Source organism: Geotrypetes seraphini, chromosome 6 (genome assembly GCF_902459505.1).
Source record: "Geotrypetes seraphini chromosome 6, aGeoSer1.1, whole genome shotgun sequence".
NCBI classification, from domain to species: Eukaryota; Metazoa; Chordata; class Amphibia; order Gymnophiona; family Dermophiidae; genus Geotrypetes; species Geotrypetes seraphini.
The window spans coordinates 228,635,264-228,653,298 of NC_047089.1; the positions used below are offsets into that span (position 1 = coordinate 228,635,264).

Genomic DNA, 18,035 nt, shown 5'->3' on the forward strand with positions numbered 1-18,035 from the left:
AGCAGGTGCTATATCTTCCTACCAGCAGAAGGAGGTAGAAAATTGATCTTTCCTAGTGAGAGCACTGATATATTTTTTTAGTACTTGGGAGAAAAGCTAAGCTCAGTATTTTCTCTACCTTCAGCAGAGGCTAAGGTGGTTCAGGCTTTTATTTGTGGTCCCAGCAGTACAAGCCTTTGCCTCACAGCCTGGTGCAGCCTAACTGCTGCCTCCCAGGCAGTGCTGTGCTAGTTACTAGAAAAAAAAAGTAACTAGTTACTTGTTTATGTTACTCTTCACTCAATGTAGATAGTTACTTTACTAGTTACAAAAAAAAAAATGATTAATTTTAACTATAACTACTTAGTTAAACAAAGTAACTATTATGAACACCACAACAATGTGTACTTTATTTTTAAATGAGTTCCAAAAAGAAGCCTCCAGAAGGACTACTGTGAACATAAAATATTCTCACGCAGGAAGCAATGACAAAGACCTATGGACTGGAAAAGCATCTTGTCAGAGTCCTGGGAAATTGGGATTCTCTGGGTGACCCTTTAGGGGGATGAACGCTGGCGGCAGCCTAACCCTCTGTAAGCCCACAATGGAGAAAAATTATAATCACAACAGAACCTCATTTGAGCAGTCTTCAAATCATTTTTCTACACTTGGAGGGTCAGTGGACATTGTAAACTTTGTCCACTGGCTTCTAAGCAGACCTACAGCTGTGCAACCAATACTACAGCAAATCATAAGGAGCACCTGCAAGACATCCACCTGGCTGCGCATGATAAACTACCTTCGTTGAACAGATCAGTAAGCTGTTCTTTGTCAGATGCATCAGAATCCCTACCAAAGAAACAGCAAACTTTGGCTGCTTCATGGAGCAGTAATGGAGGCATCATTGTGTCACAGAAAAGGGTCAATTATCACAAATTTTTTTATTGGGGAAATACAAGCCTTCCCAGTGGCTGAGTCACCAGAATTCATTCAGTTGGTCACTGGTCTTCAACCAGGCAAAACTGTATTGATTCACAAGGCTCTTACTGGACACGTTGAGGACCAGTGGCCTAAGATGAAAGACAACCTTCAGAAGAAGACTGAAGTCTGCACAACAGCTGACATATGAACCTCCCACAACAGCAGCTTTTTGGAGTTACCATACACTGGATTGAGATCAGCACATTGGAACAAAAGCCTGCAGCATTGGCATGTTCACATTTGCAAGGATGACATACCAGTACTTTCCAACCTGATTGATTCCACACTTCAGAAGATCCTCTCCAAATTTCGTATCACTGACAAAGTTCTCTGCACAGTTACTGACAATGGATCAAACTTTGTTAGGCATTCAAGGTGTTCTCAGAAACAATGGTCATAGAACCAAGTTGTGCTCTCACAAATCGACAACGGAGAGGTGAGCTTCAAACATTGCAGACATCCTCAACAACCAAATAGATGCAGAAGCAACAGAATATGCACTTCCATCACACCATCGTTGAGGTGCGATGGAATGACACACAATGAACTTGATTGCTGTGTCTGATTCAGAAGGGGCCAATGAAGATGCAAGTCACAAGAAGTTAAGCTGTAGAACCTTGGCAAAATGCATTGCCCTCTAGAGCAAGTGCAGTAAAAGTATGAAACTTCGGAAACCACACTTGCTGTACCAAATTTTACTATATGGAATTCATTCTATTATGCTGTTGTCAAAGTGTATTCTATTGTGAAGAAGTCTGAAACTTTGCTGATGACATTTGTGAGAAGCTTTCCCTAACAGCTTTCCGCTCAAATTAAATTGCTTTCATGGCACAGTATATTAAGGTGATGAAACCAATTGCTATGGCACTGGACACACTGCAGGCTGAAGATCAGTGTTTCATGGGAATTCTGTCAACGATTTCTTCCCTGCATACACATCTTAGCTTCTTCAGGCCTTTGCTCAAATTTGCCAGCCCACTTGTTGATGCTTTAATGAATGGAATCATTAAGCGCTTTGGTCCACTTGAAGCTAAGGATGATTTGATGATAGCAAATGTTTCACATCCACAATTGAAGCTGTGTTGGATCCAGTCAGATGCTGCCAGAGCTCGTGCCAAATACTTGCTGATGCAAGCACTGCAGGCTGAGGCTGACGCTGCAAACATAACTCCTAATGCAGTACCATCTTCCAGTGAAGACACCAGCTTCATCTGCTTCTTTGAATCAAATAAAGGGGACAAATAAGGCGATTACAATTAATACAAAACACTGCAATAAAAATCATAACAAATTCCAAGAAATACAATCATGTAATGCCACTTTTAAGAAATGCTCATTGGTTGCCAATCCCTCATTGCATTTCCTATAAAATTGCCCTTCTAACATTTAAGATTCATCAAACTCACTCTCCTATCTTTTTAGACAGACTGTTAATTCCCTATTTCGCCACTAGAGCACTTCGTTCAAGTGCTCATAATCTCTTTTCAGTTCTTTCATTGAAAATAATCAGCACTAGACGTAACAAGATCTTTTCTATCACTGCACCCCAGCTTTGGAACTTGCTCTGAAATCTTCTTAGAGAGGAACCCATACTAGGAAAAATTTAACAGTTCCTTGAAAACTTTTCTCTTTAAGGATGTGTTTAAAACTTAAATCTACTTACCTCAGCATATCTAAACAATTGATCAGTTAATCAATCAATTTCCTCTATTCTCTTAAAAAATTTTTCCAGTTATGTGCCCTTATCTTTATTGTGAACTTTTCTTTATACCATTATTAGTCTTCCCCTCTATTCCTTTTGTTCCTGTAAGTTGTCCATTTGATTGTCATGTATGTATTTCTGTATGTTTTGTTCCCTGTTTTTATTATTATGTACAGCACTTAGAAAGTTTTATAAGTGTTTTTATCAAATATTTTTATTGATTTTTAACATATAGCAAAAATACAAATAATGTTAACAAGGCAAGATACAGACAAGCTGCACAAAGAAGGAATCATCCACTATAATAAAACCCTTAGCGCGCATGCGCACTTCAATCTCTGTGCGCCCTGCATCTGTGATCCATGCCGCACATATGCAGTGCCTGCCTTCTGCTCCGATCTCCGACGCTGGCTGACTTCCTGCGCTGCTGGGACGCCTCTTCTCACTCTCGGACCAACAAAGGCAGCAGCCGCGGTTTCATCAAGCAGCCACAGGGCATTTGCTAGGCCGGCCCACTTCGATAATGCGAGGCTGGCTGGCTTAGCAAAAGCCCCAAGGTTGCCCAGGCTAGCAGATGCTGGACAGGGGGAGCAGGGAAGGAAGGGGTACTATTGGACAGGGGGAGCAGGGAATGGGTGCTGCTGGACAGGGGGGAGAGAGAAATAAAGGAAGAAAGACAGACGCCAGGGAGACAGAAAGAAAGACAGACATAGAGGGGGCTAGGGAGAGAGAAAGACAGACATAACGAAAGAAAGAAAGGGGGCAGAGAGAAAGACAAGACATACGGAAAGAGAAAAAAAGAAAGAAAGAAATGCCTGAGTCTACACATCTATTCTAGCACCTGTTAATGTAACAGGTTAAAAAAACTAATAGAATAATAATTATCAATACAGTACAACAGGCTGAATAATGCCTATCTAGTAGGAGGGTATCAGCACAACCTGCAGCCAACACCAAGCACAGTATCCAAAGCACAGAGCGACACCGGAGCTATACACCTATAGGGATGTAAGAGTTGAGCCATAATGTGATGTATAACTTTTGTTAATGATAGCTATATTCTAATAAAGTAGCTGAATGTCATCAGTCTGTGTTACAATAAGAGATAACTGGATTCCAGATTTTGAGATATAGACGTGTTTTTCCGCAATGACGCTTTCATACTTTACTGAAAGGCACAGCATATTCCACCAGGTGACGCAGTGCACCTTAGATAAATCTTTCCAACAATGAAGGATATTTTTAAGGGCCAGGAACAACAAAATATTAAGCAATCTCGCATTATGATCAGGCAGCGTGTGTTTAAATAAACTAGACAATGCTGTGCAGTTGGAATCAGACCTCTTCTTGAATGATGCTGCACGTGATATATCTAGTTTCCAGTACTCTCCAACTGAATAAAGTGTTTTTATTCTGAAGAATATGAGCCTTCCATCAAGTGGAGAGACTTTTCAGCATTGGTGGACAGATTCTTACACCATGCAGGAACAGTTTAACCAACGAGCATTTCAAAATGCTTTTAATACTCAGCGCCAATAAGAAACTCATTTGAAAATAAAGTACTCATAATGTTCATATAGTTATAATTAATAAACAAAGTAACTATTAACTACCTAGTTAATTTTTTTTAGTAACTAGTAAAGTAACTACAGTGGTACCTTGGTTTACAAGCATAATTCATTCCAGAAGCATGCTCGTAATCCAAAGCAAATTTCCCCATACAAAATAATGGCAACGCAGACGATTTGTTCCACAACCCAAAAGGTGTACTATAAGGAATTGGCAAGGGGTGGCCCAGGTGTGGGTACTTATCTGGATGATGCCCGGGTGCTGCAGCCCTTTCAGTAGTTTGTGAGTGGCCAGGCGCTGGCAACCCTCGGGGTCCCTGTACAGCTGCAGGCAACGCCGCATGTCACTGCTCTCCCGATGGATGCGCTTCAGGGATATTAAATTGGCAACTGTTAAACCCACCTTGAAGGTAGGGAAGTCAGACAGACTTGTTCAATTATAGGCCAACCTCCCTTTCCACACCATGTTGGAGAACCCCTGAGCCCATGTAGCTGCACGCCGTCCTGCTAAACAATCACGTACATGTGCGTTACGTATAAACACGCATGTCGATAAGTGCATTATCGATGTGCGTGCTTACATGCGCATCCGTGCTCATTTATCAGGACGGCACTCGTCTTGCGAGTTAAAGTTTGCAGGAGTGTTTTGCTCGTCTTACACTCACAAACTATATTACTCATAAACCGAGGTTTGACTGCATTTAAATTTAGTGAAGCGTAACTGAAATTGGTAACGAGTTACTTTTTTTTACAGTAACTAGCACAACATTAGAGTGGGTCATTAGAGTGGGCAGACTTGATGGGCTATGGCCCTTTTCTGCCGTCATATTCTATGTTTCTATGTAACACTGATGTCCATTAGGGAAGTTTGATAAAACCATGAGATTGGGCACTTCACACAAAACACACAGGAATAGGGTTACCAGATTTCCTTTTTAAAAAGAGGACACATGGCCCCTGTTTTGCCTCCAGGCCCTCCCCATTCTGCTCCTAGCCCCACACAAACCTCCTGTCTCCTTCCCCAAGTTGCGTCCGCACATACGCGGATGTCAACACAATGACATCACGCTCATGCATGCATGTGTTAAGTGAATATCCATGCATGCATAGGGCCAGGCTGGAGTGTGAAAAGCTCCTGCCTTGTGTGCTGCTGGCTGCAAGATATGATGAGGCAGCCGTGCGGAAAGCTCGCTCCTGCCAATACACCGCTGGACCACCAGAATTTATAAAGGTACCGGGTGTGTGTGTAAAAAAATGTTAGTCAGCTGGGACGGATCCCTCCTGTCCCGGCCTACCACTTTGGTGTTATACCTAAATAGGTTAAAGGTGACTTCAATATAAGGAATTACAGAATGTATATACTAAATTATAGCAGTTTGAGGAGGGCAGAGTTATGAACAGGGTAATGGGGAAGGGAGAATAGAGGTTCTTTGACTGCTCAGGTTTAATACTTGAGGATGGGATTAAGTGACATTAGAAATTTCAAGTTAGTAGTCTATGATATGTATGCTTTTAAAGAACAGAGTTTTAAATTTTCATCAGAATGTTATAGAATGTTTCCATCCTGATATCAGTTGGGAGGTTGTGCCAGATCTTGGTGTCAAGGATAGTGAAGAGCGAGTGATTTAACTCTTCAAAAATATAAAATGCATCTCACAATATAGTTTAATTTGAGAGGAAAAGATTTCAGAAACCTGCTTGATGTTCTCAACCATTCAATCAATGAAGACTTATATGGATCCAAGTCTATCATGGATCCTGAAAAACCTCTTACTATATGTACATTGCTCAGATTGTCTTTATTTTATTTTTTGCAATTTTTAGATGCAAAACTAATGTTAGATACAGCCCAACCTATCTTTTATCAACAGACAGCCTTGGCCAAGACTTCCAGTAAACACAATGTGTGTGAAATTATTTGGTTATTGGGGCTCTTCCAAAGAGTTTTAGTGTAGGATATGAAAGATTTACATTAACTGATCCACTTGCCAAGTCCGAGGCTTATACACATGTAAACTGACCAGATTCATGTCGATGGCTGGTCTATCAAACTGTAAATAAACTTGGAAAACATTTAAGATGACAAACATCAAATGCTGCAGCCCATGTGGCATCGTTTGGGAATGAATATTCAAAGTAAGTTATGCATTTGGCAACCAACAGTGAATGCATAACTAGCTTATATGTACATATAATTTAATAAATATTATGCTATTGTATTATATCTCTATTTGAAATTCAGCGCTGTTAAATATATTTTTCTGCATAGAAATATGATGGCAGATAAAGGCCAAATGGCCCATCCAGTCCATCCACTATCTCCTACTCTCCCTAAGAGACCCCATGTGCCTGTCCCACACTTTCTTGAATTCAAACACAGTTTTTGCCTATCACCTCTACCGGGATTCTATTCCATGCATCTATCACCTTTCTGTAAAAAAATAAATAAAAATGTTTTCTTAGATTACTCCTGAGCCTATCACCTTTTAACTTCATGCGATGCTCTCTCAATCTGAAGCTTCCTTTCAAATGACTCGCCTCATGTACACTTATTCCATGTAGGTATCATATCTCCCCTCTCCTGCCTTTTCTCCAAAGTATACAGATTGAGATATTTGTCTGTCCCCATATGCCTTATGACGAAGACCACGTATCTCTGGACTGACTCCATCCTTTTTATATCTTTTTGAAGGTGCGGTCTCCAGAATTGTACACAATATTCTAAATGAGGCCTCACCAGTCTTATACAGGGGCATCAATACCTCCTTTTTCCTACTGGCCATACCTCTCCCTTTGTACCCTAGCATCCTTCTAGCTTTTGCCTGCACCTTTTCAACCTGTTTGGCTATCTTAAGATCATCACATACTATCACTCCCAAGTCCCACTAGTTCTTCACCCCCTAAATTGTACTGTTCCCTCAGGTTTTTGCAGCTTAAATGCATGACCTTACATTTCTTAACATTAAATCTTAGCTGCCAAATTTCATACCATTCTTCAATCTTTGCCAGGTCCTTCCTCATGTTCTAAACTGTTACATGATAATCTTAAATTTTAATTTGCTGATTTTGAGTTTACCTCATTCATTTATGTTTGTATTATTTTACTATTGTTATGCTGTTATGTTTTATGTTGAACTGTACTTGCTTTACACCACCTTGGATGAATCTCTTCAAAAAGGCAGTTAATAAATCCCAATAAATAAATCAAAATAAAGTGAAACTATCTTTGCCCCTCTCATTATTTGAATCGTATTTTTTATTGCCCTACTTGAAACTTATGTTCTCAAGGTTTGAGGGTTTTGGTTTTTCCTTGCAATTATTTCAAAGAGTAAAAATATGTAACAGAATCCTTTCACCAAGTGATCCTCGATTGTGGACAGATTGCTTTCTGTACTGTGTAAATGGGTAAAAGCTTTCTACTTTCAAGCAGCCTTTACTTTGTGTTTTAATCAGGATGTGACTTTGATTATTTCAGGTTTTCTTTTAATGTTAAATTTAAAAAAGTCTATTTTTAGTTGTATGTATTTCTTATACATAGTCAAGAGCTATAGCAATAGGTATTTATAAATATCTTAAAATAAAAAATAAATTTGACTCAAAGGGGGATGCTGATGTTAAGCTGCTGCTGAATCTGAGAATTGATTTTTAGGGAAAGGTATATGATGCAAAATTTAACCACATCAGCTTCTGGCAGCTGCAACTCTCTCTCTTCAAGGTAAACTCAGAACCTACATGATTCTCACATTTGCAGATCAGCATGTGGACTCCTTCGTCAATGGATAATTAGCTGCCATGAATTTTGAGCAGAAATTCCTTTAATGTTTTTCCCATCTGTTATATACAATATGTATGATAAATGCCTCTATACATAAAAAAGAAGTTTGTAAGAGAGCAGATTACCTTCAGAATGAATTCCTAACATCTGGCATAACTGCTTGCAAGCTGCACTATAGGCTTTGTGGTACTGTATATAATGTGCACAGCACTGAGTATGTTTGGTAGTGCTATGGAAATGCTTAGTAGTAGTAAATAACACATGCTGTTAGTAAATGACCCTCAAAGCAGCTAGGTGTATTTAGAAAAAAAAAAAGCTTGATGTGGTTGAATTAATAAGGCTCTAAAATTTATAGGTGGTTCTCTCTCTATTTAAGAACAAAAGAATAGACATACTGGGTCAGACCAATGGTCCCATCTAGCCCAGAATCCTTTTTTCACAGTGGCCAATCCAGGTCACAAGTACCTGGCAAAAGCTCAAAGAGTAGCAACATTCCTCGATACCAATTCCAGGGCAAGAAGTGGTTTCCCCAATGTCGGTCTCAATAGCAGACTATGGGCTTTTCCTCCAGGAACTTGTCCAAACCTTTTTTAAAACCAGCTACATTAACTTCTTTTACCCCATCCTCTGGCAACATGTTCCAGAGCTGAACTATTCTCTGAGTGAAAAAATAATTTTCTCCCATTGGTTTTAAAAGCATGTCCTTGTAACTTCAGAGTGTCCCCTAGTCATCGTAATTTTTGATGGTGTAAAAAAAAATATATATATAAATTCACTTGTACCCGTTTTACTCCATTTAGGATTTTGTAGACTTCAATCATATCTCCCCTCAGACTTCTTTTCCAAGCTGAAGAGCTCTAACTTCTTTAGTCTTTCCCTAGTTTATAGGACCATGCAATTAATAAGGACATGAAAACGCAAAGTCCAAAATATTTGGTGTTAAATTATTGCACTTACATTTTATGCCAGTTTTTAGCAAAATTATACTCTGATCAAACAATCAAACTTATTTATAAGTCTTACCAGTTTTAGTCAGTAACATCAACTGGTAAGTACTTTAGTCATTTATTTAGATTTCTAGCCTGTCCTCCCAAGGTAGCCCAAACGGGTTACAAAACCACATCCATAATTATCCGGACAAAGCATATTAACAAAAAATCTAACAATATTTCTCATTAAAAAAAAATCAAAATGATTAATATTTTAAAGGGAAAAAAAAGAAAGAACCTGTTAAGTGGAGGTTTTACCGATCCATCTCAGTGTTTGACAAGCTTTCTTCGGTATACCAATATCTGACAAAAAAAGGAGACATGCCAATTGCTGTCACAGAATGGAAGCCCCTGTGTGCCAGGTCAGTGTCATTCCAAGTGGGAAATTAATAAGGGGATAGAGAATGTAGTGCTCAGTTAAAAGGGTGCTGGGTTCAGGGGTAAGAACGCCTAGAACCAAACTCTCTTATCTAACCCCTTAAGCGTCTGCAACTTACATTTCTGTTTCTCTTCAGTTCTAGCAGGAACACTGTATGACACATTGGAGATTATCTTAACCAAGTTGTACTTAATTTAAGGAAACATGGGAAAAACTGCATGAAACCAAGTCATTTCAGCAGAAAGACTAGTATCTTAAAATACAGCCCTTACTGGCTCTTGATTCAAACATATCATGAAATAAATAAGTCAGTTCTTTGAAGCTAAATTTATTTCATTACTACAGCACATTTTTCACAGACAAGGTGCAGGTTATTGGAGTTTTAATACTGCATTTCCATGAAGTATATGGTGAGAAATATATATCATATAAGCACTGTATTTCTTACATGTGGTTAGAGGAATCAGATTCATCTCTAAGTTCAGTACCCACCTATACGGCTTCTAGTACCGGCTATTTCTCAGTAATACACAGAATAACTTTATGTAGCATATACTTTGATGTTCTGGTAATTTCTGTTTTTGAATCTTGAAAGCTCAGCAATCCTGTAAACATTGCTGAGGTGTTGCATATTAAGGACATTTAAGACAGTAGTTTTATCATCAGAAGAAATATTTAACAATTGTGGTGTGCACCAGATCAAACCAAACAGAAAAGACAGGCTCTGCTTAGATCAGATATAGATACTCAAACTGACTGCATACTACGTAACAGTAACCACAGATTTTAACCAGTTAAATCTCACTGAAGCAAACACAATAAAGCTGCGTTTATAAAATGCATAACAAAATAAATAAAAGCACAGCAGGAACCACACTAGAATCATTTCTCCAGGCAAAAGCAGGTTTCACATTTATCATGTGCTGTTGTAGAAAAGATTTCTGATAAATCCAAGTGCTAGAAATGCTATCCTATATAGTCCTGCACTCCTATTGCCATTCATTCTATGTTCTCCACTGTCTTTTACCCTTTCAAGTGCTGAATTGTAAAAGTGAATTGGAATTCTGTTGGGCTGAAAGGCACTAATAACAAAATCAAGCTATTTCATCTTTCTTGCTTCCTCTGCATCAGTTACAGAACAGGGTACCGCTAACAAGTTAGGCATGAATGTTTTATAATTGTGCATTTATTGTAAATTACTGCTTCCTGCATAATTAATGAACAATGTATGTGCAGTATTATGCATGGATGTTTCAAATAGTAAACTATGTTGTGATCTGCCTTGAACTGACAGAATATAAATAGTAAATCCACTAAAGCACAAACATTTTATTACACACTAAGATGTGAAATATTCAAATTACAAAAGGAAACACAAGGGGAAATAATTTTGAGTTAGCTGGTAGAGGCTCATATTATCAGCAGGGGAAATGAAGAAAGCTTGTGAACTGTTTTAGAAAATTGTATGAATATACATTCCCAAATGTAGGAAAATTGTTAAAATGTTTGATATTGTAATATTTATTGTAAACTCCAAGAATACAGCTTTTTTCATGCTATTTCTTTGTTAGCACATTATTTAAAAAATTTTGCTTTCTTCAGATGACATATTTTTAAGTTAAGGTATCTTTGGGTAAAGTGCTCAACATTAAAACATTTAAGGTGTAGAATTTTAGCAAGACAGAAATGTTGCTGGATGTAACAGAATACATCGGGCATACCCTGTTTTTTTCTGAACGGCAGTAATGCAAAGATGAGAGCTCAAGTCTTTGTTCAACAAAGCAGAACAGCAGAGGCATACTATTTTAAGACTTTGAAAACCAGAGAAAGCTGAATAGCATTACACATAGCGCAATGGATAATTTAAAGCCCAGGCCTGCAGCTGGAATGGTGAGGGCTCAGCTTCTGAGACCACAGCACATACAGTGAAGAAACAAGACTCAGGAGGGAGCTAATGTTTTGTTTGTTGAGTCACTACATGGCCTCCACTCATCCAGTTAATTGTTGTAGAGTTAAAAGAAAACCAATCTTGGAAGAGTGGGTACCAGTAGAATGGAAAAACTGACCCAAATCTACTGATCGCATCAGCTTCACTGTAAGATTTTGCTTCTCAAAGCAAAAGCTGAGCTAAAACAAACGCAAAGCAACACTGTAAACAATATTCAAAAATAAACAAAGTGCTACGACATGTATTGAGCATGGCTTTTGAGAAATACAAAAAAAATTCACAAACTTACTGGAATTGAATTACTTCCTGTGATGGTTCTGAAGTCACAATTGACTGACTTCTATACTGCAACTGCCTCAAGAATTAGGGGATAAATGTTTAATAGTGGTTCATTCAAGAGTGTTTTCTTTAACTTTATAAATAATGCAATTATACACCTGGATTATAGTTCTTATGTCTTACATTCTTCCACCTCTTTTCTAAATGACTAGCCATTCTTTGGTAAGCATGAATTCAAACCACTGAGGAGCAGAAAGAGGTTCTACCAGGTATAAGACTTCAAACTATTTTCTTTACTAGAACAATTTGCAAATATGTAATTGCATCAGGTACTGAAATTATTGTATTTAATGAGATCTTTATTCTCATTAAATGTACTTTGAGGATCTAACAATAATCCTGGAAATTCTAAATGGCTCATTTCACCTACATATATATTATATATATATTTTTTCAGTATTTTATAAATATATTAATTTGATGAATAAAGAGAGGGATCAGTGGACAAAACAATGAAATTATTGCACAAGGTATTTTCCAATGCCCAACTATCCTTTTGAAGTGTTACTTGAATACACCTTATAATTTAGGAATTTTATCTGTCGGCAAATTCTTGTGCTGATGAAACATTAGGTACAAGTAAAGTAGAAGGCCGAGTAAGGGACATTGTGCCAGTTACTGATCTGGATGGTATGGGAGGAGCAGGTGGTCTTCTTGCAGGCAGTGTATGGGAGGAAGCAGACTTTCTATCCCAGTTCCTACTGAATGCAAAGTCAGAGTCAGCAAATATATTTTGCTCCAGGTTAATTTGTTGTGGAAAAGTTTTTGTGGAGCCCACTCTTTTGACTTCAGACAAATTGTTGGGAGAGACAGTCAATTTCAGGTTGAATTCATCTTCATCAAAAGTTACCCATCCTTTCAGTTCTGTATTTTCAACGGTTGAAAATGTGCTTGGCAATGAACATTGTTCCTTGGATAGATCCATAGAAAATACAGATTTTTTCTTAGTGGGCTCTGAATAATTTGCATCATTTAAATCATTCCACGTCACCGATTCTTTTGTGGATAGTTCTGAAACTACTGCCAGTTCTGGTGTCATAAATGGATTTACAGTTTGAGTTCTTCCAGTAAAAGGGTTGGTGCAGCTCATTTCTGTGTTCTCTACATCAATGAATGGGTTGGGAGAGATGCACATATTTTCCTGGGAGCTGCTAAGAGCTGGGATAGGAGGCATTGCTGAAGTGCAACTTACAGTACTTATGGAATTCACATTGTTGTATGTCATAGCAGGAAACCCTACTGAGCCCATCTGACTCAAAGCTGCATCAGGTGACATACCTATTGGTGTCTGATTTTTTGACATGGGAAGCAGATCTATCGAGAGGTCTATAAAAGAGTCATTGAAGAATTGTGATTCAGCTTTAATGCCATTGACTCCATTTGCTCTAACCTGGAAATAAAAAGATGATTAATGGTTATATTTCACTTTCTTTACAGATATAATAAATATAAAACTGGCAAGGGCTACTTTTCTGCATTTTCAATTACAAGAAAGTTGTTCAGACTAAAAAAAACCTCACAGTGACCCTGAAAATACAGCCAGAATAATTGTTCTCACTTTTGATTCTGAAAAAGTTGAAGTTTGATCCCTCTTCTTTACCTGCTGGGGTTTCTTGAGGTTTTTTCCTTGGCCATCTGCCCTCTTCTGTCTCACTAGCTTTGTTCACTGATTTTTAAGCCTGCCTGCAAGTAATCTCCTCTGCCAGTTATACCTTACAGCTCTTTCCTATCTCAGCTTCTCTTTCTTCCTTTCACCCACAATACCCTGGATGCATTCTCAATTACTTTCCTGAGCTACTAAAACCAAAGTCTGTTTTTCTCCAGGAAGAATTTCATCTCTTGCTCCTTTTTCTGGATATCTCACCATTGATTCCATACCTATCTTTTCCTCACCTTCAGCCAGAAACCTTCCTTCTCCTTTCCCTACATATGTCTAAATTCTGTCACTAAACATTTATGAAATCTGTCCATTTCCATCTTAAATGCTCCCTGCATTACACTTAGCAAAAGTATTCACCTGCTAGCAGATGTTTTCCCAAGGATAGCAAAATGAATATTCTTACTGATGGGTAACATCATCTGATAGAACTTGGTACAGAAAGCACTCTCCAGCATTCTTCCAGAAGCGGCCTATTGTGCAGGACCAGTTCAGCCTAGTACAATAGCTAACAGGGAGGGGGATCATGTGAAGCACTTGACCTGAGAAGACGTGCTTTGCTGCCTCTGCATTTTTTTGCCTCTTTCCCGGCAAATTGTTTCCACAACTTCAGCAAGGCTTGGGGAATTGAGGGAGACCTAGACCTGGTAGCGGGTGGTTTTTGCGGTATGCCAACTTGTGCATCAAAGCCTAGCAAGCTTCTTGGAGGCCATACAATACCCTGCAAAATGGCATCCTCAGCTACTCCGCCTGCAACATCAAGTGGCCCGTCGGAAACTCTGCAGGAAGAAGCTATTATGGAGTTAAAAAATCACTTGGCTGCCATTCTTGATGATTGTCTTCCTCTCAGCTGTCTCCTCTGGGGTAGTTAAATAGGGAGTGGATCAAACCACTGCCATTTTTATTTGGTAAAAAGTTAGTGGTCAAGATTGATTGCATTATATGATTAGGTAAGCAATGAAATATTATTAGTTATGATTGGTTGTAGAGTATTTTTAGGAGCTTAGTATGTGTGCCCTAATAATCTGGCTGTGTTTCTTGACAGGAACCCAGCCTTGAAAAAGCATTCTATCGTGAAACATGTTGGCACAAAAAGACCCTACAACGACCACAAAATTAAAGCTGTCTTTTTGACTAAATATTTCTATAAACTTTATAATATTCAAATAATTAAGTTATATGTAGTTTAGAAAAATAATATTTAAAACAATAACTTATTATAAATGAAATTGATCCAAGGAAGATTCTGCACATCTAGCTTAATGTTATGATAAAGTTTGAACGTGGAGTGGTACATCTGAGAATCAATTAAGCATTCTTGGGGGATTGGTTATGAATTGATTGAGTTCTAGGAGACAGCATCGAAGGCTGAGGACTGGTATCAGCAACCCTGGTCATGGTACGCTCAGGCTGGGTTGGCACCCGCAAAGTCGGTACCGGATGTAATAATTTCTGAAAAATTTCCCTGTACTCCGCACGAAAGAACTCTTCAAATTGTTCTTTCAGAGAAGGTACTGGTACCTTTGGCTTTTGTGCCTGTGCCATTGGTATTGCGACTCACTACAAAGAGGATGACTCTGAAGAAGAGAAACCCCTGGTTTGTGGAGCGAGTCGCATGAAGGATAGTCGCTTAGACAGCATGACTGGATTCAATGTCTGATGCCTGCGACCCTACCTAGGAAGCTGGTGATTTCTTTGCTGGCTTACCGGATGGATCAATAGGCTGCGATGCCGGTGTGGAAGGTGCTGCTGAAGAAGATCTCAGTGCCGCGGAATGTGGTGCGCCTTGGCTGTTGGTGCCACAGACAGCAGTGCCTTTACTTTTGGTGTTGTAGACGTCGCAGGACGCAGAGATTGGTCTCCTTCCATTGTGGAACCAAACACTGTTTCTGCTGAAGAAGTAAACTTTTTCAGGTGCGCTTTTGTAAAGAACACTGTGAATAAGAATCAAAGCGGTGGTCCGGCTTGAAACACTAAATGCACCATGAGTACGGATCTGTCATGGAAATTGTCTGCTGGCAACTGTGGCACTTCTTGAAACCCATTAACGGCTGGGACATTAAGTTAGGAAAAACCACCTCAGCCAAATTAAAGGAGAAAGGCTGAGACAAAAAAGTAGGCCCTGCCGTCAAAGTCCGAAGGCAACGAGAAAAAGATAGAGAATGGTCTTTTTTAAAAAAACTTTTATTTTATAAAGGAAAAAGAAAGACTGGAAAAGGAAGAGAAAATATGTGCGAGTGGGAAGGCAAGGCAAAAAGTATACCGAATGTTCAATGACACGACTTTCCAGCCCTGCGGAAAATTTTGAATTGAGGAGCCGCACGCCTATGTCGGGCAGGAAGGCACTTGCGCATGCACGGTCAGTAGCGAATTTTCTAAAGTTCTTAAAGTGGAAATGCACTTAGGATCTTCCATACTGGGGCTTCATGAATGATGTCACCCACATGTGAGAATATGCGGCCTGCTTGTCCTGCCTGCAGCAGCACTCAGACTCTGATCCACTTCACCCAGTGTCACATTGTCTCGAACAATGCTTCACCCTGAGAAAGAGGAAAAGCGTCTAGCCATCCTCAGGGACCCCGTCCAACCAGCTGTTGGTGTTCAGGGGAGACATGGGCCTCCGTGAAGAAGCAGATGCCAAAACATGGGGTGGCTGCACAGATGACCACTCTCTAGCTGACTCAGAAGGCACATAGGCTTGACAGAGCAAGTCAACAAGGTCAGGCAAAAAGGGCTTAAGAACATAAGAACATAAGAATTGCCACTGTTGGGTCAGACCAGTGGTCCATCGTGCCCAGCAGTCCGCTCACGCAGTGGCCCTTGGTCAAAGACCATCGCCCTAACTCGGGGGTCGGCAACCTGCGGCTCCAGAGCCGCATGCGGCTCTTTTCCACCTTTGCTGCGGCTCCGGTAGTGTGTCACGCAGGCACTTACAAGTCCGGCGTTGCGGCGGGAAATAGCCATGCTGAGCAGTGAGCTCAGCACATACACAGATGAAAGCCTTGCTTGCTGATTGGTCCGGCGGCCCCGCCCCGCCGTGCTGCCGGACCAATCAGCAAGCAAGGCTTTCATCTGTGTAGTGCTGAGCTCACTGCTCAGCATGGCTATTTCCCGCCGCGACGCTGGACTTGTAAGGTGCACGCCTGAAAAAGAAATCATCCTGGCCGGGGTCGGTGTCATGCTCCGGAGATCTACAGCCTTCCTATCTCCCTCTCCCTTCTACCTGCTTCTGGCCACACCCCCTGCTCCGTGGCAACTCAGCAGCAGCGATCGACACAAGCTTCTGACGTCGGGGCCTACCCTCTGCGAGTCCCGCTTGTTTCAACTTCCTTTTTCCACAAAGGCAGGACTCGTAGAGGGAGGGCCTCGATGTCGGCAGCTTGTCTTGATCACTGCTGCTGACGAGTTGCTGAAGAGAGCCGCGGAGCAGGGGGGTGTTGCCAGGTGCAGGTAGAAGGGAGAGGGCCAGATGCAGGACTCATGGGTGAGGGAGCAGAAAAGAGAGAGAAAGAGAGAGGGGAGGGAAATAAAAGGAAATATTTCATACTGGGCTGGGCCGGAGTGGAGGGAGGGTGGAAAGATTCTAGCAGTAACAAAGGAAAAGGGTGCAGTAACAAAGGAAAAGGGGGGATAGCTGAAAATGGAGATAGTGACACAAAGAAGAGAAAGGGTAAGCAGGACCTACTGAATAAGGATAGAGATACAGAGGGGACATGAAGAGGAGGTGAATAGAGACATAGAAGTAATGCTGAAAAAGGGAGGGAGATAAAGACATTGAAAGGGCAAATGGTGAACATGGCGTAAAGATAAGGACAGAGACAAATGAAGATTCTGAAAAAGTGGTGAGATAGGGATATAGGTGAGATGGACACAAAGAAGGGTGATGCTGGAAAATAGGTGGAATGGTAATTCTGACAGACACAGAAGGGAAATGCTGGATCAAGGAGAGATGGGGCTCAGGCTGGATGGAATGAGGAGAAATGCCTTGTTGGCCTGGAACTTTCTCTCCTATGTCAGAATTGACGTCAGGGAGCGGAATGCTGGTCAGCGCAACACTTCTGCAGGGAAAGCTTGGGACGGCGGTGGCTTGGGGGCTGTTCCCCGATTGCGATGACAGCAAACCGAGTGGCTTGGGGGACGGCACGGAGACAGAAAGAAGGGGGAACAGGGAGACAGAAAGAAAAAGTTGGGGGAGAGAATGAGGTCTGGAGGAGAGGAAACATACAGGAGGCTGAAAGAAAGGAAGAAAGATTGGATGCACAGTCAGAAGAAGAAAGTGCAACCAGAGACTCATAGAAATCACCAAATAGCAAAGGTAGGAAAAATGATTTTATTTTCAATTTAGTGATCCTGTATATAGCATTAAGATAAGAAACAATATATGCAGTGTTAGATTTGTTTTATAATGGTTTTGCGGCTCCAAGTTTTTTTTTCTTTTCGAAAATGGGTCCAAGTGGCTCTTTATGTCTTAAAGGTTGCAGACCCCTGCCCTAACTGAAACCTGGCTTTTCACTAAAATGTAATTCTATCCCCCCTTACTCTTCTCTTCTATATATAAGTTCATGTAAACCTTTTTTTTCCTTCTCTTCCAATATTTTAAGTTCTTGTAAACCGTGCCGAGCTCCACATCCGTGGAGATGATGCGGTATATAAACTTAAGGTTTAGTTTAGTTTAGACTAGCCCTACCTACGTACGTTCTGGTTCAGCAGGAACTTGT

At 40.3% G+C, this 18,035-nt stretch overlaps 1 protein-coding gene across 4 annotated transcripts in view; it reads right to left on the minus strand.

The window, feature by feature from the left end:
- Window positions 1–669: 669 nt before the first annotated feature.
- Window positions 670–18,035, minus strand: part of SYNJ1 (synaptojanin 1) — a 266,393-nt gene continuing 249,027 nt past the window's right edge. For 3 of the 4 annotated variants that reach the window (XM_033947940.1, XM_033947941.1, XM_033947939.1), the window contains one exon: window positions 9,692–13,050. In XM_033947940.1, coding sequence (XP_033803831.1) covers window positions 12,196–13,050 — 855 coding nt within the window. In that variant the 3' untranslated portion in view covers window positions 9,692–12,195. Of the gene's footprint in view, window positions 2,178–9,691; window positions 13,051–18,035 lie in introns of those variants that run through there. The other variant, XM_033947942.1, reaches the window with a different exon arrangement.